Raw genomic sequence first — 25,822 nt, forward strand, 5'->3', positions numbered from 1 at the left:
ATGGTATTGATGTCTTTACACATGCTGTGGAGCTTCCTCAAGATCATGGCTCTGAACTCTACCTCTGATAACTTGCTTAACTGCATTTTATTTATCTCATCTTCGATAGAGTTCTTTTGTTCTTTCATTTGGAATTTGTTTCTGTGTTTCACCATTTTGGCTATCTTAGTGGGTTTTGGATCCTGACAAATTTTCCCTGTGGGTGTTGGTGTTCTGCTGTTTGTGGCTCCCTCTACTGGGTTTAGATGAGCATGGGAGGGCCCACGTTAAACCCCACTGTCAAGTCTTACTTTCCTGGGTAGATTTGCAAGCTCAGGAAAGGTTCAGTTATCCTCTCATTTTTTGCTTGGAGGGTAGTAGTCTGTGTAAGAGGATTTCCAGCGGGTGGGACAAATGCTGATTGTTAATGAGCCTCAATTTGCATTTCTTTGCCTCACCTGGAAGGGGCTGAATCTATGATGGAGGGGCTGCTGCTTTTTCCCACAGCTCTGATAAGAAGCAAACTGGCCACCGTCCTTTGTGGCTGCGACTCAGAAAAAAGAATTGAGTATTCTCCAAATCCTGGGTGTCCCCACAGAGTTCCAGTCCAGTCTGCCTTCCCTCTGCTAGAGCCCCAGGTGAGTGGCTGTGGCCAATTCAGTGGTCTGTTCTGGCCCTCTGTGCTGTGGAGCAGGCTTGGTATTTTAACCCTGAGGACACACTGCTCACAGCTAAAACTGCTGCTATTTGTGGGCTCCCAGCCCCCACCCTCTTGTGCCTCCGCAGATACTACTAGTGTCCCTGGTTATATGGTCCTGTCCTGTTGCTTTCCTGTTGCTTTATTCCAATGATTTGTCTTTATTTTAGTTGTAATTCGCATTTGGTCCTGGGAGATCGTCTGTGTGGCTTCCATTTAAATATCTCTTTTATGTAAACATTTAGTAGAACTTCTATCATCAAATCACCCAAATAACTATATTGTTTGGGGAAATACAAGATCTCAGGCACTTGGGTATTTGCACTTATGCAGTGCTGTCCTTCATTAAAATAACAAAGAATTCCAAAACAAAAACATTCTATTGCCAAGTTTTATTGATGTTTCCTCCTTTTGGTAAACCTGATAGTTTTTTTTTCCATTTCTATCTCTGTTATCATCTTACACCTGGATTTTGCAATAGCCTTCTAATTGGTTTCTGAGCATCCATTCTTACTCTGCCAGCTATTTTGTACCATACAGTTATAGAGCTATTTTCAAAAAGCAAATATGACTATGTCACTTTCAAGATATAAACTTTTCAGTGACTCCTCTTTGCTCTCCAAGAAAGACCACAACCTGAACATGGCCAATGGCCCCTATACAACCCAAGCTTCCTCTTTCCAGTCCATTGTCATCATGCTCCATGACCTTCTGCACTCTCTTTGCTTTTACCTTCTCTAGCTCCTGTACTTTTTAAATTCTTGAAATGCAGCATGGTTTCTCTAGCCACAGGACCTTTGCCCATTCTGTTTATTCTGCTTAAAATACATTCTCTCTTCCTTGTAAATCCTTATTAACTCCTATTTATACTTCAGACCTCAGCTCCCATTTGACTTCCATAGAGATTCACCATCCTCTTGATTAGAACAAATTCTCCTATATTTGCTGTAATAGCAACACATACCTCTCATTCATGACATTTACAACAGTGGTCATTCTACATTTTCTTCAGTGATTATTTGATTGCTGAGTTCTTCACTGGATATAAGTTCTCTTATATCCTAGGGTCTAGCACAGGACCTGGTTTATAGTAGGTTCTTAATGAGTACCAGGTCCTCACCCACCCTTCTGTATACACGGGCCTTTGCATATGCACACAAACATACATTCTTCCACTGTGCTAAGTTCTCATAGTAGGTATTATTTGGTCATACTTGCTGGAAAAGAGAAATTTATTCATCACTGAATAAAGTTATAGACACGTAAATCATACTTAAATATTACGTATGAATATGTTTAATTTTTTTAAAGATAGAGAAAAATACTCATCAAAAAGGGTGAATTTTTCTATGAGTTTAAACAGTTCCTAATTTGAAGGTGAAATTCACTATTTTTACCTATAATAGTAGAATATCAATAATATCTTTTCAGGAGACAATATACACCAACTTTAATCATACATTATTTTAAGACAGCAATACACACATTGCTGAAATAGAGTATTTGACTTGCCTAAAAATTATATCTAGTCCTAAAATGTGTTACAATCAAAACTAGTGAGAGTAGCTCTCAGTACATGAAAGCACATTGAATCTAACAAATAATCTCTAATAAAATGTGGCAGAAAGTGTACTGGCCAGCTTAGCAAAGTGGGTCAAACCTGATATTTTTAAATATCTCTCCAGCAATGTTGGCGTAATTGGCTCCACTGTATTCCTTGTCAGTTTCTCATAGCAGCATGGTGTGCATAGAAGTACAGCCAGCCAGTGCTGGAAAATGAGTAACAACTGTATGGCAGCCCATCAGAAAAATGAAAAGTACTCATGTATCATTCAGCACACAAATACCAGAAAACAGAAACTCTGTTATAATTCCACTTCATTTTCTTTGTTATGATATACCTGACATTGTAGTCAAAATAATAAGGTCTGGATACCTCAGTGTAGAATCTCAAATATTTAATTTATTAATAAATGTATTCCTTGATGAACGCTACCATTTGTCTACAACATAACATGTCTGATACTGGGCAACAAAAATATAATAAAAGATGCAGATGTATCCCTTATTTACAACAAGAGGTTCTATTCTGGAGCACACAACAGGAAATTTGAGTTCAAGAGATACAATACACAGAGACTTGTGATACCCAGAATACTTACAGAAACAAAGGACAGGCCAGATTTTCATACGTTGCTTCTTTATTATTACCTCCAGGCTCAGAGAAGGCTCACAACATTCAGGCAATGTTGAATAAACATTCAATAGCAAGTTTAAGAGCAAGAAGGCAACCTTACAAAGCCATGGGGGTACTTACCACATCCCTGTGTTCTCCTTCTTTAGGTGTAAGGATGACTGAGAGAAAAAGGATTCCGAGATCATGGTCAGGGTAGTGGGGATCTTTCAGTGTTAGAGTCACATCTATGGGCCTGTGGTAGAAAATATTAAGTTTTGAACAGTTATTCAATGAATAAGCCAAAAATAGATGTTATATCAATATTTTTTTGTCTTCCTTTACACCCCTGTTATAATTTCTGTTGTTATTAACATTTCATCCAATAAGTTGTGAGCCAACTGGGTATACTTGGATTCACTGGATACATTTCAGTCCTGCATGGGGTTCTAGAAAGACCAAGAAACCACAACAGTGTGGAGAAACCTAAAGATCCCTACTCTATGATCTCCAAATACACAGACTGCCACGGCAGCTATTTTCTATAAATTTGAGTCCAAGAACTAGATGAGGTCACTATTGACCACTATTTTCCTTTTAGTTATTCAAGGTTTTTTGTTTGTTTGTTTGTTTTTAAATCAGGAGTATGATATAGAGTAAACAAATGATTTAGAGAAGAAAATATAAAATATAATTTGCCTGATATACACTACAAACATACCTTAAAAACAATATATAATTAATTAGAAGAAATTCCAATATTTAAAACAATGCTTCTATTTTAGGGTTGCTTAAACCTGTGCCTGAACAATTTTTAGATTCAGAAACATAAGGAAGTCTATAATTTGATTAATACTTAGAAGACTTTAGAATTAGTTAAATATCTCTGAGGAAGAGATTATGAATTACTCAGTATTGCACACAATCACTTTTAGAAAATAAGCGAAATATACATTCAACAGACAAGCATAGATGAAATCTTATTCTCATCTTTTAATTAATATTTAACAAATAAGGGTTTGTGCCCTCCATAAACCTAAGGAACTGCAAGAAGTTTGGCACTAAACTTGAATCTTGAAAATGTCAAATTAAGAACGTTCTTTTGTTTGCTCAATTATTTGTTAATTCATTTAATTCACAAAACATGCATTAAATGTTACTAATTCTGTTAGATTATGGGTAAAAACCAGAGCTTGAAACCAAAGAGAAGACCCTTGTTTTTATTGAGTTTAACTTTTAAGAAATGATATAGTTGGAGTCTATTACTGGGAAGAGAGCTTGATGGGGAAAGCTGGTTCAAATAATAATTTTTGATCCTAGCTACACATCAAAATCAACTGTGAAGCTTTAAAAAATTTCATCATCCTGAACTCTACCCACGATAACTCTGGTTCTGCAGATCAGTCAGGATGGGGTCTGGAAATCTATATATTTATAAAGCTTCCCAAATGATTTTCTCATAAAACCAGGACTGAAAACCCTAGGTACTTTCTAGTACTAAGTTATTATAATACTTGGAAACTCTTTCACATAATGCTTAATTTACCAAGTCAAGGAATGATGTTATTAAATATATGAACAGTTCTGTGATAACAGGGGCTTTAACTGAAACACAAGTAACCGATTAGATAATATACATAATATAATTGGATTGGATAATAACAACTTGTTCTTTTTATTTTAATAAATATATATTAAGCATTATATTGTGCATGTGTGTATGTGTGTGTGTGTGTGTGCGTGTGTGTTTGAGATTACAACTTGATTTGACTTATTTTCCTGTAATGATGACATAAAAATTAATAGAAAAAATTTCATTACATTTTTATAATGATTACATGATAAAGATTTAAGGACATTTCATAGATGTGCTTTATGACACATCTATTATTTTCTTTCAAAGAGATACCTTAATGCATTATATAGTAGCACATGTATTTATATGGCTACTATTATTATCCATCTTCCTGTACCCAGAGGCTACTGATTTATTCATGGAATGCAATGGCATAATTACAAATATGTAATCATTAAAAGTAGTATGTGGCCCTGGTCAGTTCTGTTCAGTGGTTAGAACATCAGCCCGCAGACCAAATAGTTGATTCCGGCCAAGGGCATGTACCTTGGTTGTGGTTCATCCCCGGCCCTGGTCAGGGTCATGTGGGAGGAACCGGTCAATGTGTCTCTCTCAAATTGATGTTTCTCTCTCTCTCTCTCTCTCTCTTTCTCTCTCTCTCTGTCCCTTCCACTCTATCTGAAGATAAATGGGAAAAAAATATCCTTGGGTGAAGATTAAAAAAAAAAAGAAAGTAGTATGTGATTTTAAAAAGTGGTTTGGGGCAAAGAGAATGGTTAGTTAATATGTAAAATAAGTAATGTGGCAACATAAACACCAAATACTTGTATATCTTTATTTTCTTCATCATCCCATAGTTTTCCACTTAAAGTTATTTTTCACAATAATTTATACTTAATAAAGAAGAAGAGGCATTTATGCTCTGTGATTAAGTCCTGTAGTTTGCATATCTTTATGCAGGAGTCTATGGAGAAAAGAATACGCCCTTTATAGACGAACAGCACAGCCCACTCTAGTTGGTGCTCAGTTTATACAATAATGGACTGCATACAATCCCATCTAGGACACTTTCTTCAACTCTAGCGAGGTGGGGAACCAGCAATCACCTGGGTTCTATACTTAGGTCAAGCCTGCACTTTAGGTTGCAACGAAGGACATGTAGGAAGTACAGAAAGGCCCCTCTTTGACCTTTGGAAGACCAATAAGCTGTCACCATGCTCAAACTTAGCTGAGTATAACACACAGGGAGGCTCTACAATTTCTATTTCTCCACTCATCTACATTTATAGAAATACAGAGTAGTCATCTAGCCCATTACACTGCTTTCCTGCTTCCCACTACTCCTGCCACACGATGTAGCACGTGAACTCCTAAAAGAGAACTCCTTCTCCTTAAAACTGTCAAGGAGGATTTTACAGCTCCCTTCACAACCCGTTCCAGCACCATTTGACCCTCTGCTGAAGCCTATTTTTTCTTCCACAGTTTTAATCAATTCTTAGCTCCTATGTTTAAATGAATTTTTATAAATATAAACCCATAATCAGGTACAAGGAATAATTAATATTATTAGTAATAATATAATTTTACAACTAGTCAAGCAATGGTAAACTGATGTAACTAAGCAAATATAACCAGTCTGCCTTATGGGCATTTCCTTGGCAACCTAGGATTACTGGTGATAGCAAAATTAGACTCTACTTTGGGATAAGAGAGTTGCTATTTTTTTTTCCCTCACCCGAGGGCATTTTTCCATTCTTTGTTCAGGTAGAGTGGGAGGGAGAGAGAGGAACAGAGAGAGAGAGAGACATCGACGTGAAAGGGACACATCGAGTAGCTGCCATCCGCACGACGAACCAGGGCTGGGGACAAACTGCAACCGAGGTACGTGCCCTTAGCGGGAACCGAACCCGGGTCTCTCTGTACCACAGTCCGACGCTCCAACCGCTGAGCCAAACTGGCCAGGGAGAGAGTTGCTATTTTTGAAGCAAAGTGCATGTTTTATTTCCCATATGGTGGCCTGATTCTTAAGTCAATAAATATGGTTAAACAGGTATAATCTTTATGTCCCTCTACAGCCATACAAGTAACGTGAGAGCAAGAACAGTGCTGTTTGTCTCTATATTCTTGGTACTTAGCACTCTGCTGAGGACAAAGCAGACATCCAAGTGCTTTTCTGCTGAATAGTTGTTGTTGAATAAGATAGTCAGAGAAAATGCTATTATTTCCACTGGGTGGAGGAGAAAAATGTACTTAAGAAAGCCTGCTTAGTGTGAAGGCTCACAACCACACATGACAGAACGGTGGCTAGGATCCAGGTCTATTGCCATTGTCGATTACTCTGGCCCATCTTCCTGACAAGGAGCAGTAATATTGCAACAGTTCACAAATCACCTGTTCAACTCCAACTGTGTGAGATCCAGGAAGGCCGAACCCATGAAATCATCCTGTAGTCCAAAATCATAGTCAAAAACCTAAGAAGCCAAAAAGACAACATTATTATAAACAATTCCAAAATAAGCTTTAAATAAAAATATCTTGATTATGAAATATTGGATTTTACCCATGTCACCAAAACAACAAAATTTCCTAATATTTATTTTAACAAATTTGTTTTTGTGCTGTGTAATACTAGGGTCTCAGAAAACATTCAAAGAAAATTGTGTTTAATTTTTTCTTAAAATTATTGATTTATACCAAATAGGACTTTAAGAAAGATAATAAGAAAATCAAATCAAATATAATAAATCATCAAAAATGTGGGAAACGCAGACTTCAAATACTTCCCCCATATTATGGAAGGGCATTAGCATTACTGGAAGGCAAAGTGAGTTGGTATAAAATTCAACAAATATATCTTCCAAACTGAGCTAAAGATGATGGGAATATGATTCCAGGTTCTTTAGGTCACTGTAGATAAATTCTGTTATCTTATCGGACAATGCCATTTAAACATACAAAGAAGTGAAAATTGAGATATTATGATTAAAACATCTTGTAATGTTATATTAAGATTAAATTAAATTGAGTGTTTATTGTCACAAGCAATGACTAGGGAATAATGTTAACGTGACTAACAACAGAAAAGAAAAGAGAGAACGCATTTCTTTCTTCCATCAAAACAATTTATCCAGTATCTTCTCTGTGCCATTATGGTCCTTATTCCTACTACAGTGAATAAGACAGGCACTGTCCCTGGCTTCCTTATGTTTAGGGCCTGAGACAGTTAATAAATAGCCAAATAGACATGTACAGTTTAGTGATGGACGCTATAGAGACAAAACTCTAAGGGGATGTGTTGGGAGCTGCTATTTTAGATACGGAGTTCGGGAAGGCCTTTCCCACGAAGTGTGTTAGTATAGAGCTCCCAGTGATGAGAAAGATTAAGCTATGTTAGTATGGAAAGTGCACTCTAAATGGAAGAAACAGCAAGCAGTGAGCATGGTCAAGGTTAATTATTAAGAAGCCAGTGTGATTGAAGCTGATTGAGAAAGATGGAAAGAGGAAGCAGATTGGAGAGAGAGCTCAGAGATGGATCAGTTAGGGCTGTTTCTGAAACAGTCTCTAAGTAAATGGGATTTGGCTAACTTCTAACCATTTATTAATTTTTTGTTATTCATTCCCTCAGCCAAGATTGATTAAGCACTTATCAAGTGTCAGAGAGTGTGCCAGGCATTGAGTAAACAATGGTGAGCAAAACTGACATTACCAACGTTTACAGTCTAATGAGGGAGACACACGTTAAACAAGGAAGTGCGTAGGTGATATGCAATTACACGTTTCGATAAGCATTGTAAAGAAAAGAACAGGGTCTGAAAAGAAAAAAATGTAACAGTGGAGGTCAGGGAAATGTTTAAGATGGAAAAAATGCTGCTAGACGAAGTTTGAATTGTGTTTCTTGACCTTTTCAAATAGAAAATCATATACTCATATATTGGAACATATGACAATAAATAGGTAAGTTCTCACTTGAAAAGCCAACCCAGGCCATTAGACTGTCCAGGATGCGAAAATCCATAGCCCAGAGTGCCTGTGCCCAATTCTTGGCACAACAGTTAGAAAGCTAGAAGCAGAAGGATCAGGTTACACAGCAGCTCTGAATAGGTTACTGTTTTTTCTCTAGTGCAGGTGTACTTCAATTTAAAAAAACTTATCATGTAAAAAAGTCAATATTAAAACAAAAAGATAAAAACTTTGCATTACAAGAAGATTCTTAAATGTAAAGAGTCATAAGGGGATTTATTTAAATAATAAGTTCCTCTAATGCCTCTTAAATTGACAGTCATTTGATTTACATACAACCTTTCAGGAGTACATTTGTTGTAGAAAATGCAGCATTCCTGTAATAAATATTCCCCTTGATCAATTACATTTCTGAGCTTTAGTAACCTGCTCAGTGGTGTATCACATGAATATATTCCACATCTGTGCAACTGACACCATGGTCTTTACAAGTGGCTGCAGTAAAGTGTATTTTGAAGCATAACATTTACACTAAAAATTAGAGAAATTTTTCTTGTGCAATCTCTTCTAATTGTATCACCCTAAGGCTTAAAATCTTGAGGAGACAATAGTGATATGTAATCAAAGAGAACACTTAGGGTACATCCATGCATGTGAAGTGAGGAGCTGTGAATCCAGTGAATGGATTAGTGTAGACAACCTAACTGGATAATTCAACATTTAAACTCTCTTTATTCTCGTGGCCAGAGTCTTTCCTACTATCTTAAAAAAAATTTTTTTTTTCCTTTATCGATTTTAGAGAGAGAGGAAGGGAGAGGGAGAGAGAGATAGAAACATCAATGAGAGAGAACATGGATTGGCTGCCTCCTGCATGCTCCCCACTGGGGATCAATCCCACAACCTGTGCATGTGCCCTGACCAGGATTCAAACCAGTGACCTCTTTCTCGGTGCATGGGTCAACGCTCAACCACTGAGCCACACCAGCCAGGCTCTTTCCTACTATCTTAATGCTAGATGTTTACTTTGGGTCTCAATTTCTGTTAATCAGCAGAGGCATAAACATGGAAGAGAATGGAAACATCAGAATGCATTCATTAATTCAATTATTAGCTATGCCAGTTGGTTCAAGATCTATAATCTATTTGTCAGAGGGAGTACTGCTCTAGATGGAGCTTCAGAAAAATAGAGCATAGAAAAGAGATAAATGGGAAAGGTACTCCCGTTACAATAACAAGCACAGTCACTGATTAATGTTTATTCTTATATTTACTATAGGTTAGGCACTGAGTTAAATATATTACATAGATTTTTAAATTTAATTCTTACATAACTCAGTAAACAAGGTGTTGTTTCTGTTTTTCAGATAAAAATCCAAAATTTAAAAAGTTTATGTTACTTTCCCCTAAATCCCAGGACTGAAAGGGGTCAGATTCAAATATGCTTATACCGAATCTCAGAAATTTAACATGTATAACTTTTACACTCACTCTAGGTAAAGCACTTGGAATTCAAATGTGTAAATGGGATCCTTGCTTTCATGAATCCTCCATTCCCCTGTGTTGGAAATACTAGGTAACTTTAGGTAGAATTGCTTGGGGGCTCAGAGACACTGCTCTTCATTCTCAAATGAGTTTAGAACAATAAATGTTTTACACCAATTTTTTTCCCTTATTCATTTCAGAGAGGAAGGGAGAGGGAGAGAGAGATAGAAACATTGATGAGAGAGAACATCGATTGGCCGCCTCCTGCACGGCCCCTATTGGGGATTTGGCTCACAACCTGGGCATGTGTCCCACAGGGAAGCAAACCAGAGACCTCCTGGTGCATGGGTCAATGCTCAGCCACTGAGCCACATGGGCTGGGCAACAAATGTTTTATTCTAATCAATGCATTTATTTAGCTCCTGATTCATCTGTCTACCAAGAAAAACTACTAGGGAGGGAATTGATTAAAATGCTTTTGGACGCAAATAACAAAAAACAATTCCCACTGACTCCAGCACCAATGGGGATCTGTTAGCTCAAATGACTGAAACATCCCTGGGTAATTATGACTTCAGGGGAGTTTTAATGTGGCAGTTTAAATAATTCATATTTTTATCCATTCCTTTATTTGAAAATATTGGGTAAGCACCTACAATTTGCCAAGTACTGTTCTAGGCACTGGAAATACAGCAGTGAACAAAACAATGCCTTTTATTTCTTGGTGCTTACATATAAGGAAAGATGTAGACAGTGAACAAATGCATGTTAGGTAGTCACAAGTGCCATAGAGAAGAATATCTCAGAGATGGGAATAATGAGAACTGCTATTTATAAAAGAGAAGGTGGCATTAGAATGAAGAGAAGAGGTTTAATGGGAGTAGAAAATGGAAAGGCACCCAGAACATACAATATGACCCAAGATATAAGATTCTACTCAGAAAATATATCTGTGACTCATTTTCATACCCAGGCAGCTTCAAAATAACCATTTCACTATAAAAAAAATAATTAAATTGAATTGGCATTGTAAAAAAAGGAACAAAACAAAACTTAACTGTGGCCATTGCAATTAATCATCTTCCATGGAAAACAGAAGCTATATTGCTTAATTGCTGAGTGGACATAGCAATCTTAATCTCTCTGAGTCTCATTTGCCTATAAAAAGGAGACGAAATGGACACAGACAACAGTATGGTGGTTACAGAGACAAGGGGGGTGAAGGGAGGTAAGAAAAGGTAAAGGAGGTCAAATGTATGTAAAGGAGATTTGACTTTGGGTGGTGAACACACAAATGCAATATGCAGATGATGTATTATAAAATTGGTCACTTGAAACCTATATAATTTTATTAACCAATGTCATCTCAATAAATTTCATAACATTTTAAAAATAATAGAGGAGATGATAGCAGTTATTTATAGGACTATTGTCAGGATTACATGAGATAAAGTGGCTCAGGTACTTAGCACAATGCTCAGTAAATGGTAGCTATTGTTATGATGATGTGACTCCAGATTCTATACAAGACTCAATAACCTCACATGTTCTCTGCCCATAAAGCAACAGCAAGTACAGTCATGCTTTTTTTGTTTTGTTTTTCTATCGATTTTTAAAATCTAAAATAGTTGAGATTCTTGACTCATGCACTTAGGAAATGTTTTTGAACCATGCAAAAAAACAAAACAAAACAAAAAAACCATATCTAAGATAACAAACATTTTCTAACTTCGGAATAATTTCATCTGGGTGCTCTGTGGTTTATGATGGCAAACCTATTTCCATTCCAACTATTCAGTTGTTTCCATTTAAATGTCTAGAAACATGACATACTTGGCAAATTGTAGGCGCTCAACAAATATTTTCAAATATGACTCTCTACCCAAACAGTACATCAGAACAAACTATTGTGTTTTGAAAATACAGAAGCTTGGAGTCTATCTCCCAGGTCCTGAGTCAGAATTTGTAGGAGACAGATTTGAACATTTAGATTCTTTAAAGCTTTCTGGATCATTCTTAAGTACAGTTATGGTTGAGGATCATTAGTATATGACAACCTCTTAGGCCCCTTAAAACCTACTGAGGAATAATTTTAGATAGAACAGCAATGTGGTCCTTTATTTGAACCAAGCATAAAGTACCTTTTCAATTTTATATCTTAAGCTTGGATAGATATGCATTATTTAATATAAAACTATCAATTTTGTTAAAATGACAATCATAGAAACAGTAGTATGACCCCCGACCAAACTGTTTTCCTAAATGTCAAAATATTTCTATTATTTCACAGGGTATTCAATTTAATACCCAGGTTTCAAACTCATGATTAGGCCAAATAAGAAACAATTTACACAAACATTTCCCCATTTATATTATTTCTGTCTCTTCCATGGTAACTCTGGGTTTTCACTGTGTACCTTAGATAACAGTGTCAGTGAAATGAAAATGGAAAATTTTAATTTAATTCTGTGGAAACAGATGTTGAATTTGCCCTATTTAAACTGTGTACCAGAGCATCCCTGAGGATACAGAGGAGGCTCCAGTGGTCCACACCTCAGTAACAAGTATTGCATTTTAACTCCCTACTTCTACCCCTATCTTATTATAAATGTTTCTCCAGCTCCTTCTTCCAGACTTGTTTTCACCTCCTGCCTTTACTGTGAAAGCATTCAGAATAGAAGGAATATTCTCTTTTTATTACAACTAAAAGCTATATGAATTTCAACCAATTGCAAAGTATATTCTTACTTATCTTTTGCAGAGTATTTAAAAATTCTAGGGTTTTTTGGGGGGGGAGGGAATCAGTTTTTACTAAAAAGTTTTAGTATAAGCACTGAAACCTTTATGTCATTTTATGACCTTGGCTCAGAACTGGATTTTGTTTCCCTTGGTAACCTTTACATTGAAAGAAATCAGATAACAGTATATACATGGGTTTTTTCTTTTAACTACAGATGGGACAGTAGTACACTTGATATTTTATAACCATCTAGTTCATGTATACATTTTTTGTATTACCTGTCACTACAGAATTAGTTACTCCCTAAGAAATCTTTTAGATAAGATTAATCTTCCCTCATGGAGGATATGGACATCATATTAAAATCAAGTCAGTCAATCACACAGGGCTGTGTGGAGACAATGAGAATGATGCAATTTCATGAAACTCTAGTAACTTAAAATATCATTTCCACCAAAGTATTTTATTTAGGTCTTTGTGTGTCCGTGGTTGGGCAAAAAGTGAATAGCACACATAAAGAGCAAAAAAAATAAAGTGAAAAATTTTGATTTTTTTTTCAAAAAACGCCCTATGCAATTAATAGAAAATGAAAATTAAATGAAAAATAGCAAAGAATACTAAAAAACCTAAAGTAATGCATAAAATAAAATACTATCATTTTGTGTTTGTACTAGTAGTTGAGAGGCCAGTGTGGTTTCTATTTAACTTCAAAACTTTTGTAATCTACTATGTATCTTCTGTATGGTAGAAGTGAAATCGTGGCTACTTAATGTTGTACCTTGAAAACTCAAAGTGGTAGATAAACAAACAAAACAACCCTTGTAATACTCTCACAATAAAAACAAAACACCACCACTTGGGCACGCTCCTAACCTCCCTGCTCAGTGTCCCTGCTTCCATGTATAGTATGAGTATATTTATGTATATCTTCTTGCTCTTTCAAAACAAAACAAAAAATTTCCCATCATTTTTGTTTTGTTTTTGAGCCAATTAAGATATTCCTTTTGAAACAGGCATTTTTGACATTTGGATTTTTATATGGATTAATATTCATTCTTGAACACGAGGAAGGCGAAAGAACCCAAGCAATATCTAATGTCATTTTGGGGAATTCATTTGCAACCCTTGTAAAGACCGGCGATCCACCTCGCCTGTCACAGAGCAATATCCCATTAAAGAAACAGATCCACAACACAGGTAAGTAAAAGTAAATCCTTTTCCTTCCCTGACTTTTCTGAGGGTCATTGAGTGACATCCGAATGCCCCCGTGCTGTCCTTCTTTGGCCTGTTTTCCTTTTCTTACCCACGTCCTTCATTACTGCAGCTGTTCTAACCCATCTCTAACCTCCCGAGGAAGAAAATTTCCTTTATATTCCACTTGTCTTTTTTAAAAAAATTTTTTCATCCCCTATCTCAGTTCTTTACTATGAAGGCGTTTCCTTTTTGCTGATGTAGACATTTCTTTCTCTGTAGAAGTGAGGAGCAGGGGAGAACATCTCCAACCCTGAAGGTCTTCTCTTTGGTGGGAGGAGGGTTGTTCAGGGATGCTCTTGCATGTATAATTCTTAGGGCATCACATTATATATTAAAAAACAGTTCACTAATTCTGTTTAATTGATTTCCTTTAGGCAATGTTCACTTGAGGCTATTTTTTTGCACTTCAACTTTCGCGGCTTCACTCTATCGCGGTTTTTTCAAATATATTCATTAAAAAGTTGATCGAGAATCAGAAGATGGAAAGATGGCGATAGGCAGGACCAGAGCGTGGGAGAGTGTGTGAAGTGTGAGAGAGTGTGAGTGAATGTAAGTGTGGAAGACTAACCTTGAGCAGTGTAGAGACATGGGGCAGAAGGTTCCTGTGCTGTGGATGGAAAGCAGAAGACTACGTGGTAAGCGGCAAGTCAGTGAACTTTCCCCAGTGTGGCCAGAAGGTCCCACCATTTTGGAGGATCCAGGGTCTTCCCTGGGAGGAGGAAACCGGGAGCCCAGAGACCTGAGTATACTAGAGCACCCTGCACCATCCTTCCAGTGAAATCAGCTGTGTTGGCATGGTCAGCACACAGTAGGTCCCTGCAGCAGTAGCTGAAACCAGCTGGGAGCTGGAGCCCCACTCCCAACAGCGGAGGCAGCTCGCCCAGGCCTGTGGTGGCACTGTGGCCTGTAGGCTTCAGGCTCCAGGCCCGCGGAGGCGTGTAGCCAGTCCAGGACCCAGGCCCTGGCCGCAGTGGTGGGCAAACCAGCCCAGCCTCCAGACCCCAGGCCCGCAGTGGCATGGAGGCCAGCTCAGGCCTCAGGCTCCAGGCCTGCAGCAGTGCAGCAGCCCACCCAGGCTAAAGGCAGCTTGCCCAGGCTTGCGGGGGCACTAGCACCAGCTTGGGAGCCTGGCACCTCCCCCCACAGCAGCAGTGACTGGGCGAGAGTAGAGCCCCACCCCCAACAGGCTTTAGTAGCTCAGTCTGGCAAGTGAAACCATACACAGTGGCATTAGCAAAGACTGATCAAAAGTGATGCCCAAGAACAAGCAGCAAGGCTAGGGCAGCTGAGACCTGCCCCTGAAAACTGCAGCAGCAGAGTTGGAGTGAAGCCCCTCCCTCAGCAGTAGCAAAATCCCAGGTGTGAAGCATCCTCAACCACCAATAACAGTAAAGGATTGGGACCTGAGAGCACCCCCTGGCAGCAGCAGTAGCACTGTGAACTGGGAGTTGACATTTGACCCCAGCAGTGACTGATCAGGAGCTGAGCCCCATGAGGCAGCAAGGTCCCCCAACAGCATACCAGCAAGACCCACACACCCCAACAGAATACCAGAGGGACCCATGAACCCCAGAAGTGCACCAGTGGAACCCACAAACCCCATCAGCATACCAAGAAAACTCACAGCCCCAGCAGGAAACCAGGAAACCAGGTGGACCCACACGCCCCAGAAGCATACCAGAGGGACCCACAAACCCCAGCAGCATGCCATTGGAACCCACACAGCTCAACAGTGTACTAGTGGAACCCCACACACCCCAGGAAGCGGGTTCCCCACACCCTAGCAGGGCACCAGACAAACCCACACAGCCCCTGGAAGCAGCAGCACATATCGGCAGCTAAGACCCATCCCCAGCAGCATCAGCAGAAGCTGATAAAGAGCGGTGTCCCAGCCCAAGCAGCAGCAAGTCTCAGGGAGCCAAGACCTGCATGACAGAACAATTCCAGCTGCCAGGTGCCAACCCTCCAGGACACAGAGCAGACAAGAGAAGCCATAAACCAAAACAGGCTGGGAGGCACAGCAGCCTTAATTGATACACACTGACCTGCCTACACATTCCAACATCCCTCACCAGGCTTAGAACTACCAGACTGCTAAAATGGTGAGACAAAAAAACAACACCCAAATGAATAAAAAAGAGGAATCACCAGAAATGGAACTATAGAAACTAGAAGAAAGCAACTTGTCAGACAAAGAATTCAAAGCAATGATTATAAGTGTGCTCAAATAATTTAGTGAGAACTACAAGCAACTTAATAAGAATTATGAAGACCTCACTGGGAACTACTTCAGCTTAAAAAAAAGAGGTAATTGCTATACATAAAAATCAAGAGGAAATAAAGACTGACATAGCTGATATGAAAAATACCTTAGAAAGGTTCAATAGTAGGTTAGAAGAAGCTGAAGACTGAATCAGTGACTTACAAGACAAGGTAGATAAAAACACCCAAAAAGAGCAGTAAATGGAAAAAAGTTTAAAAAGCAGAAGAGTTTAAGAGAGTTGTGGGACAATACAAAATGTAACAACATTTGCATTATAGGGGTACTTGAAGGAGAAGAATCAGAGAAAGGAATGGAGAACCTGTTTGAAGAAATAATGGCAGAAAACTTTCCTAAGCGGTGAAGGAAAAAACCACACAAGTCCAGGAAACACAGAGTCCCAAGCAAGATGAACCCCAGAAGACCCACAGCTAGGCACATCATAATAAAAATGGCAAACATTAAAGACAAAGAAATAATCTAAAGGAAGCAAGAGAGAGACAGAAAGTTACCTACAAGGGAGCTCCCATTAGACTGTCAGCTGATTTCTCAATAGAAACACTGCAGGCCAGAAGGGAGTGACATGAAGTATACAAAGTAATGCAAGGCAAGGGTCTGAATCCAAGAATACTCTATCCAGCAAGGCTATCATTCAAAATTTAATAAGAAATAAAGAGCTTCACAGATGAAAAAAAAACACAACTAAAGGAATTTACCACCACCAAACCAGCACAGCAAGAAATGCTGAAAGGACTGTTGTAAGAAGAAGAAGAAACAGAGAGAGAAAGAGGAACATAGGCATAAAATTAAAATGACAACTAATAACTATGTATGAATAATAACCTTAAATGTAAATGGCTTAAATGCTCCAATCAAAAGACATGGGGTAGTTGATTGGATAAGAAAGCATGATCCATATATATGCTGTCTATAAGAAATTAACCTCACAACAAAAGACTCACAAAGGATGAAAGTAAAGAAATGAAGAAAAAATTTTCAAGCAAATGGAAAAAAAAGAGCTGGTGTAGAAGTGCTCATATCTGACAAGATAGACTTGAAACAAGGGCCATAGTAAGAGATAAAGAAGGTCAATACATAATATTAAAAGGAACAATCCAACAAAAGGATATAACCCTGGTAAACATATACAAACCAAATATGAAAACACAAAAATATATTTAATTGATATTTACAAAACATTTCACCCCAAAGCTGCAGAATATACATTCTTCTCAAGTGCACACGGGACATTCTCAAAGATAGATCACATGCTAGGACACAAAGTAAGTCTCTACAAATTCAAAAATATTGAAATCATATTAAGCATCTTCTCGGACCACAATGGCATGAAACTAGCACTCAATTATAACAAAAACATTCAAATAGCATGGAGGCTAAATAGCATGTTATTGAACAATGAATGGGTTATCATAGAGATCAAGGAAAAAATTTAAAACTTTCTGGAAACCAATGAAAATGAACACACAACATCACAAAATCTATGAGATGCAGCGAAAGCAGTCCTGAGAGGAAAGTTCATAGCACTATAGGCCTATCTCAAGAAACAAGAAAAATTTCTAATTGACTCTCTAACCCTACAACTTAAAGATCTAAAAAGAAAACAAAAAGAAAAACCCAGATCAAGTAGAAGGAAGGAAATAATAAAGGTCAGAGCAGAAATAAATGACATAGAGACTGAAAAAAATAACAGTTCAAAAGATCAATGAAACAGAAAGCAGGTTCTTTGAAAAGATAAACAAGATAAATGGAACTTTAGACAGACTCACCAAGAAACAAGAAGAGAGGACCCAAAATAAACAAAACCAGAAACAAAAGAAGAGAATTAACTACTGACACCACAGAAATACAAAGGATCATTGAAACATACTATGAACATGAATTATGCCATACTATGAATTATATGCCAACAAATGGGACAATCTAGGCGAAATGGACAAATTTCTAGAAACACATAGTCTCCCAAAACTTTGTCTGAACCAAGAAGAGATAGAAAACTTGAACAGACCAATAACAACAAAGGAAATTGAAGATATAATTAAGAACGTCCCATCAAACAAAAGCCCAGACCCGCATGGCTTCACAGGGGAGTTTTACCGAACATTCAAAGAAGATCTAATACCCATACTTCTCAAACTATTCCAGAAAATCCAAGAAGACGGGAGATTTCCAATCTCATTTTATGAGGCCAGCATAATTCTAATTCCAAAACTGGATAAAGACACTACAAAGAAAGAAAACTACAGGCCAATATCCCTGGTGAATATAGATGCCAAAATTCTTTTTTTTTTTTATCCTCATCCGAGGACATTTTTCCATTTTTTGTACAGAGTGGGAGGGAGAGAGAAGAAGAGAGAAAGAGGGAAACATTGATGTGAAAGGGCCACATCGAGTGGCTGCCATCCGCACGACCAACCAGGGCCGGGGACAGACTGCAACCGAGGTACATGCCCTTAGTGGGAACCGAACCCCGGTCTCTCCGGACCACAGGCGGACGCTCTAACCGCTGAGCCAAACCGGCCAGGGCAAGATGCCAAAATTCTTAACAAAATACTAGCAAATCGGATCCAGCAATACATCAAAAAAATTATTCACCATGACCAAGTGGGATTCATCCCAGGGATGCAAGGCTGGTACAATATTCGAAAATCAATAAATGTGATTCACCACATAAACGAAATGAAAGATAAAAACCACATGATCATATCAATAGATGCTGAAAAAGCATTCGACAAAATCCAGCACCGATTTCTGATAAAAACGCTCAGCAATGTGGGAATAGAGGGATTATATCTTGACATATAAAGGCCACATATATAAAAACCTACAGCCAACATCATACTCAATGGGAAAAAACTAAAAAAATTTCCCTAAAGAACGGGAACAAGTCAAGGATGTCCACTTTCTTATTTAACGTAGTACTGGAAGTCTTAGCCACAGCAATTAGACAGGAAGAAAAAAATAAAAGGGATCCAAACTGGAAAGTAGGAAGTGAAACTGTCATTTTTCATAGATGACATAATATTATACATAGAAAACCCCAAAGACTTCATAAAAAATTTACTAGACTTAATATATGAATTTGGCAAAGTAGCAGGATATAAAATTAACATCAAGAAATCAATGGCATTCTTCTACACCAACAATGAACTCACAGAAAGAAACTAAAAAAAAATCCCATTTAGCATGTGGCAGAAAAATTAAGGTACCTAGGAATAAACTTAACAAAAGAAGTAAAGGATCTCTTCACAGAAAACTACAGGTCATTGAAAAAAGAAATAGAGGAAGATATAAAAAAGTGGAAGCATGTACCTTTTTCATGGATTGGAAGGATTAACATCATTAAAATGTCCATACTACCCAAAGCTATCTATAGATTCAATGCAATCCCCATCAAAATACCAACAATATACTTCACAGAACTTGAATCAATACTCCAAAAGTTTACATGGAACCAAAAAAAGGTCCCGCATAGCCACAGCAATCTTGAAAAAGAAGAACAAAGTAGGAAGAATCACATTACTATCAAAACAGCCTGGTACTGGCACAAGAATAGGCACGTAGATCAATGGAACAGAATAGAGACCCCAGAAACTGACCCAATACAATATACTCAATTAATATTTGACAAAGGTGGCAAGAGCATACAGTGGAGTCAAGACAGTCTCTGTAATAAATGGTGTTGGAAAAATTGGACAGCTCCATGCAAAAAAATGAAGCTAGACCACCAACTTACACCATATGCAAGAATAAACTCAAAATGGCTAAAAGACTTAAATGTGACTCGTGATTCCACAGAAATCCTAGAAGAAAATGCAGGCAACAAAATTTCAGACATCATATACTGCAGACTTTTCACTGATACATCACCTGTCCTATGGTGATAGAAACAAAGGAAAAAATGAACACATGGGACTACATCAAACTAAAAAGCTTCTGCACAGCAAACGAAACAACCATCAAAATGGAAAGGAAACCCACTATATGGGAGAGCATAACTGCCAATGATACATCAGATAAGGGGTTAATTTCCAAAATATATAGAGTACTCACAGAACTCAACAAAAGGAAGACAAAGAACCCAATTAAAACATGGGCAGAGGACCTAAAGAGACACCCCTCCAAACAGGATACAAATAGCCAAAAGATATATAAAAAATGCTCAACGTCACTAATCATCAGAGAGATGCAAATTAAAATAACAACAAGGTATCACTTCACACCTGTCAGAATGGCCACCATCAACAAATCATCAAACAACTAGGGCTGGCGAGGGTGTGGAGAAAAGGGGACCCTGGTACACTGCTGGTGGAAATGCAGACTGGTGCAGCCACTATGGAAAACACTATGATGTTACCTCAAAAAGTTAAAAATTGAACTGCCATTTGACCCAGTGATCCCACTTCTAGGAATATATCCTAAAAAGCCTAAAACACCGATCAGAAAGAATATATGTACCCCTATGTTCATAGCAGCACTATTTACAATAGCTAAGATCTGGAAACAGCCCAAGTGTCCCTCAGTAGATGAATAAATAATAAAGCTGTGGTACATATACACAATGGAGTACTATGCAGCTGTAAGAAAGAAAGATCTCTTATCCTTTGAGATGACATGGAGGGACCTGGAAAGTATTATCCTAAGCAAAACAAACCAATCAGAGAAAGGCAAAAATCACATAATCTCACTTATTTGTGGAATATAATGAACTTAACAAACTGATGAACAAAATAGACCCAGAGTCATAGAAGTAGGGTACAAACTGACATTACTTAGAAGGGGGTGGGCAAGAAGGGATAAACCACAGAACTTATATGTATGTAAGCATAACCAATGGACATAGACAACAAAGCTGGGGATGGGGTGGTAGGGGATGGGGAGGAGGGAGTCAATGGTGGGAAAAAGGAGAAACATCTGTAATGAAATTAAATTAATAAAAAAAATAAGTAGAAAGTTTATCAAGACAGTGAAAATGATACAGCACGCGCTTGGGTGTCTGAGTCAATTATACACCCCTGTATTACAATTAAAATGACTGTACGTATGGACTGTAGGCCTATGTATTCGAGCACCCCAGGACTCCTTCAATGCCAGGTGCAACCGCTAGAGTCTGGAACGAATTAACAGTGATAAACGAGGGACGACTGTACTGGTCTATTCTCCTCATAATGAATTCTAGAAACCTATGAACTATAGGCTTAGGAAATTCTCTTTTCATTGCTCTTATAAACTATCATACTATGATTTTAATAAAATCTTGACTATTTTTTCCTTTCTGTGGAGAAGAGAACAACTGGAAACAATAGAAATGAGGAGCAGAGGGAATGAGGATGCCCAGAGACGGCTGGAAGAGGGACAACAGAAGGTGTGGGGCTCACGTGCCAATTTAGAGGAAAGAATGGGTGTGTGATGTGGTAAAAGTCAAAACAGGTTTAGTCATTGAAGGGTCCTCAGAAAATAGGAGCCAAAAGTAATATACGTACCTAGAGAAATGAATTAAAGGAAAGTCAAGTATAAAATTAAAACAAGGAATTAGGGTTGTAGTCCTTTCCATATATATATGTGTGTGTATATATATTTTTTAGATAGACAGGGAGGGAGAGAGGAAGAGAGAGAGAGAAACACCAGGGACACATCGAGTGGCTGCCTCCGGCACAACCCAACCAGGATCGGGGACAAACTGCAACCAAGGTACGTGCCCTTTGCGGGAACCGAACCAGGGTCTCTCTGGACCGCAGGTTGACACTCTAACCGCTGAGCCAAACCGGCCAGGGCATATTCTTCTTCTTTAAGAAACTACATCAACTAGAGAAAAGACTTTCCTTTTTTTCATCTTTGATAATATAATAGATACAGGAATATTTCTCCCCCTATTATCTTTACCCTTCCTATTTCCCGAGTAAAGCATTTTGTTTACAATCAGGACTGGTAGATTCTCTGATATAAATCTTTTTTCATTTTTTCATCCTCACCCGAGATATGTTTTACTGATTTTAGAGAGAGGGGAAAAGTGTGTGTGTGTGTGTGTGTGTGTGTGTGTGTGTGTGTGAAAGAGAGAGACAGAGAGACAGATGAGAGAAATACTGATCTGTTGTCTCCTGTACACATCCCCACTGGTGATCAAACCAGCCACCTAGGTATGTGCCCTGACTAGCAATCGAACTGGCAATATTTTGGAGTAGGGGAGGATACTCCAACCAACTGAGCCACCTGGCCAGGGCCCTTGGTATAATTTTTTGGTCAGAAAGGCTAGTTTCTGTGTAAGCTTTCCTTGTTGTTACCTTATATGGAGACTCGTTTTATATGTTTCCAAAGTGCACTAAATCAGCTGACTGCACAAAGCAGGTGGAGGTGGACTTCATAATCCTCCTAAATGACTGGCACTAGAACTGTCCTGAAGAAAAACTGTCCCCCTCCCCTCTGTCTCATTTTTATCATATCATCCACAGATTAGAATTGTATACAGCAGAATATATCTGGTGAAAAATCTTGTCAGACAGAGAGACATGACAAAATACCATCAAACAGAAATTTTTATTTCAAATTGCATTAGGGAAAAACAAATAAATGGCTCACCTTCACATATAATGGCTCTCTGAGATGATCAACAAGAATGCTTGCTTTCTCCTCCCACACAGGATTGAGGTTCTTGTATATTATTTTACTTCTAAAAACTTCTTTTCCTCCAATTTTAAACTTCACGTATGGATCACTTGTCCCTGTGAAAGAAATGCAGGTTGATCCGTGTTAATTATGCCTTCTATGGAGGAAAGAGGACAGCTCCTCCAAACTCCAACAAGTATTTCAAGGAATAAAAGTTGAACAAAGATTATCACATGGAAAATAAGGGTTAAGAGGTTTTTTATTTTTCCTAAATTTTTCCTGAACTATTGAAGTGACAGTAAATTATTTACTCTAATAATAATAATAATAAATTTTCACACTTAGTACTGTGACCCTGTTCTGGTATCTAAAAAAAACCTCTATTACATGCTGCATATGTATGTTTAATTCATGTCAGAAATGATAGAGATTAATCTGACATTTCTCTTGGTATCATCTGATTAACCATAAAAAGGATGATCCATGACCTTGGCTGATTTAACTAGTTTTAGACTTACATATACTGCTAAACTTTTATATGAGTTTAATGGGCTTAGTTAGGCAAAGATGAGTCTCAAGTCTTCAACTTCATCTATAATCTCTCTTGTTCGGGATTTTCCATTTTAGAATGATAGGAAGAAATGAAGATCTCAGAGAAGGAGTGAGGGGGAAGGGGACACATGTTTATGAAATAATCTGGATACTTCATTTCATCCCTTAACACCTCCCAAGCTCCCAAAGATGATAAAGAAAACCAGAGCTGCCAAGGGAGTTGCGTACGGACACATAGCTAGTGAGAGAGAGTTAGAATTCCAGCCAAGGCTCTCGGACTTGAATGCCTGTGCTTTTTCTCCTGAACCTGCAAGAGAGAAGGGATTTTACGTACTTGCACATATATTATACCATTCCCCATTTTGACTGATGAATGAGACCACATTCCTCAAATAAATGTAATGGCTTGTTTTTTGTATGCCTAGACCTGGGTCTAATAGAATAGGGATCCTAATTTCCCATTGTAAAATTCTCGTTCGGGTAGTTTAATTTTATCATAATAGTACAAACTTTAAAAAATATTTATAAATGTAAATGCAGGCTATTACATGGTAACCTGCTTTAATGTGTTCCTTAGGGGACTCAATGCAGCCAAAATACTTAATACTTCAAATGCTATTTTTCACAACGCAGGCTGAGGACCCTGGGGATTGAAAGTGCTGTAACACATATGTTGAGGAATACGAAAGTCCATGTACCCATTTATATTTTCCCAGTCATGCCCTAGATCAAGTTATTGCCTTTCATTCTGAAAATCATCTATGCAATTGTTACCACCTGCTAAAATATGATGAGCTCCATAATACCAGAGCCTTCTGGGTCGCTGTTTTTATAAAATCTCCAGCACTTAGTACAGAATCAGAACATTTTGTCATATCCATAATATCATTTGAGGCAGTAAATATTCAACAGCCTGAAGAAATAACAATCCAGCTAACAAGAGTAGGTCTAAGGGTTAAGTGAGGGATTAGGGACAGATTTCTTAGCCTGTGATAGGCACAAAGATCTCAAGGATTAGTATAAAAGAAAGAGAACGGCTGTTTTTAAGGACTCTGAAAAACATGTTATGATGATAAAATATTTTATTAACATGTGGATTTGGCCACAGGCTGACCTGAATTTGAGATTGTAACTATGTTAGCAAATGTCACAGTCCTAACCACAGGAATGACAGAGTCATATACACACTCATGGGCGTCAGTGATCTGACTTTCCTCACTTGGTTTTGACCGCACAGAATAAAATTTGCTATGCTTCTCTCTTTGCAACCATTGATTAGCCCTCTGGGAACTATCATAAAAATGTAATAATTTTATAACAGTCAAGTTTCTTTAAAAACATTCTAATTGTTATTAACTTAGGGGACCTTCAGTGATTTAGAGTCCTTAATAGTTCAAAACCTCAGCTTGTAATTCCAACATAAAGAAATAGAAACATTGTTTTAATTTAGAATGAGTAAAAGATTTGTGTCTAACCTTCTATGTAAGTGTTTTTCCAAACTTATTTCAGCAGTTTATTATCTGATAACATTAATAGGTATTATTTGTTTACAAAAAGAGTTCTGTGGTCAAGCATATTTGGAAAATGCTGATTTAGAACAAAATTAAACCGATTTGTTTTCTATATCTTTTAATTAAAAAAAAATTATTGTTGAGACTATTATAGATGTCCCAAATTTCCCACCCTCCTTTGCCCACCCTCACCCAGCCCCTGCACCCCCTTCCTCTGGCCATTAGCGCACTGCTATGTGTGTCTGTGTATCACGCATACATGTTACTTAGCTGATCTCTTCACCTTCTTTCATCCAGTACCCCTCCCCCTCCCCCTCTCACCTGTCAGTCTATTCTGTGTATCCATGCCTCGTTTCTATGTTGTTTGTCAGTCTATTTTGTTCATTAGATTCCACATATAAGTGAGATTATATGGTATTTTCCTTTCTCTGATTGGCTTATTTCACTTAGTATAATAATCTCCAGGTCCATCTATGCGGCCCCCAAGCATGTGACAGTGTGCATAGTGTTCCATTGTGTGAATGTACCAGGGCTTTTTTACCCACTCCTGTCCCCAAGGACACTTGGGCTGTTTCTAGATCTTGACTATCGTAAATAGTGCTGCTATGAACACAGGGGTGCACAAATTCTTTCTGATTGGTGTTTTGAGATTATTAGGATATAGTCCTGAAGTGGAATTGCTGGGTCAAAAGGCAGTTCCATTCTAAATAGTATGAGGAAACTCCATACTGTTTCCCACAGTGGCTACACCAGTCTGCATTCCCACCAATAGTACACGAGGGTTCCCTCTCTCCACATCCTCACCAGCACTTATTGTTGGGTGATTTATTGATGGTAACTATTCTGACAGGTGTGAGGTGATATCTCATTGTGGTTGTAATTTGCATCTCTCTGATGATTAGTGACGTCAAGCATCATTTCATATGTTTACTGGCCATCCATATGTCATCTTTGGAGAATGTCTATTTAGGTCCTTTGCCCATTTTTTATTTTCATTATTTGTCTTCCTGGTGTTGA

The 25,822-nt window shown here is 38.0% G+C and overlaps 1 protein-coding gene across 7 annotated transcripts in view; it reads right to left on the reverse strand.

Moving 5' to 3' along the window:
* The window catches only part of MCTP1 (multiple C2 and transmembrane domain containing 1), a 490,459-nt gene that overhangs the window by 230,096 nt on the left and 234,541 nt on the right, over positions 1 to 25,822 (reverse strand). For all 7 annotated transcript variants that reach the window (XM_036278918.1, XM_036278919.1, XM_036278920.1 and 4 more), the window contains 3 exons: positions 22,716 to 22,858; positions 6,817 to 6,896; positions 2,994 to 3,105 (listed from right to left, as the gene is read on the reverse strand). In XM_036278918.1, coding sequence (XP_036134811.1) covers positions 2,994 to 3,105; positions 6,817 to 6,896; positions 22,716 to 22,858 — 335 coding nt within the window. The remainder of the gene's footprint in view (positions 1 to 2,993; positions 3,106 to 6,816; positions 6,897 to 22,715; positions 22,859 to 25,822) is intronic.

The sequence above is a fragment of the Molossus molossus genome, unplaced genomic scaffold (assembly GCF_014108415.1).
Source record: "Molossus molossus isolate mMolMol1 unplaced genomic scaffold, mMolMol1.p scaffold_m16_p_3, whole genome shotgun sequence".
NCBI lineage: Eukaryota > Metazoa > Chordata > Mammalia > Chiroptera > Molossidae > Molossus > Molossus molossus.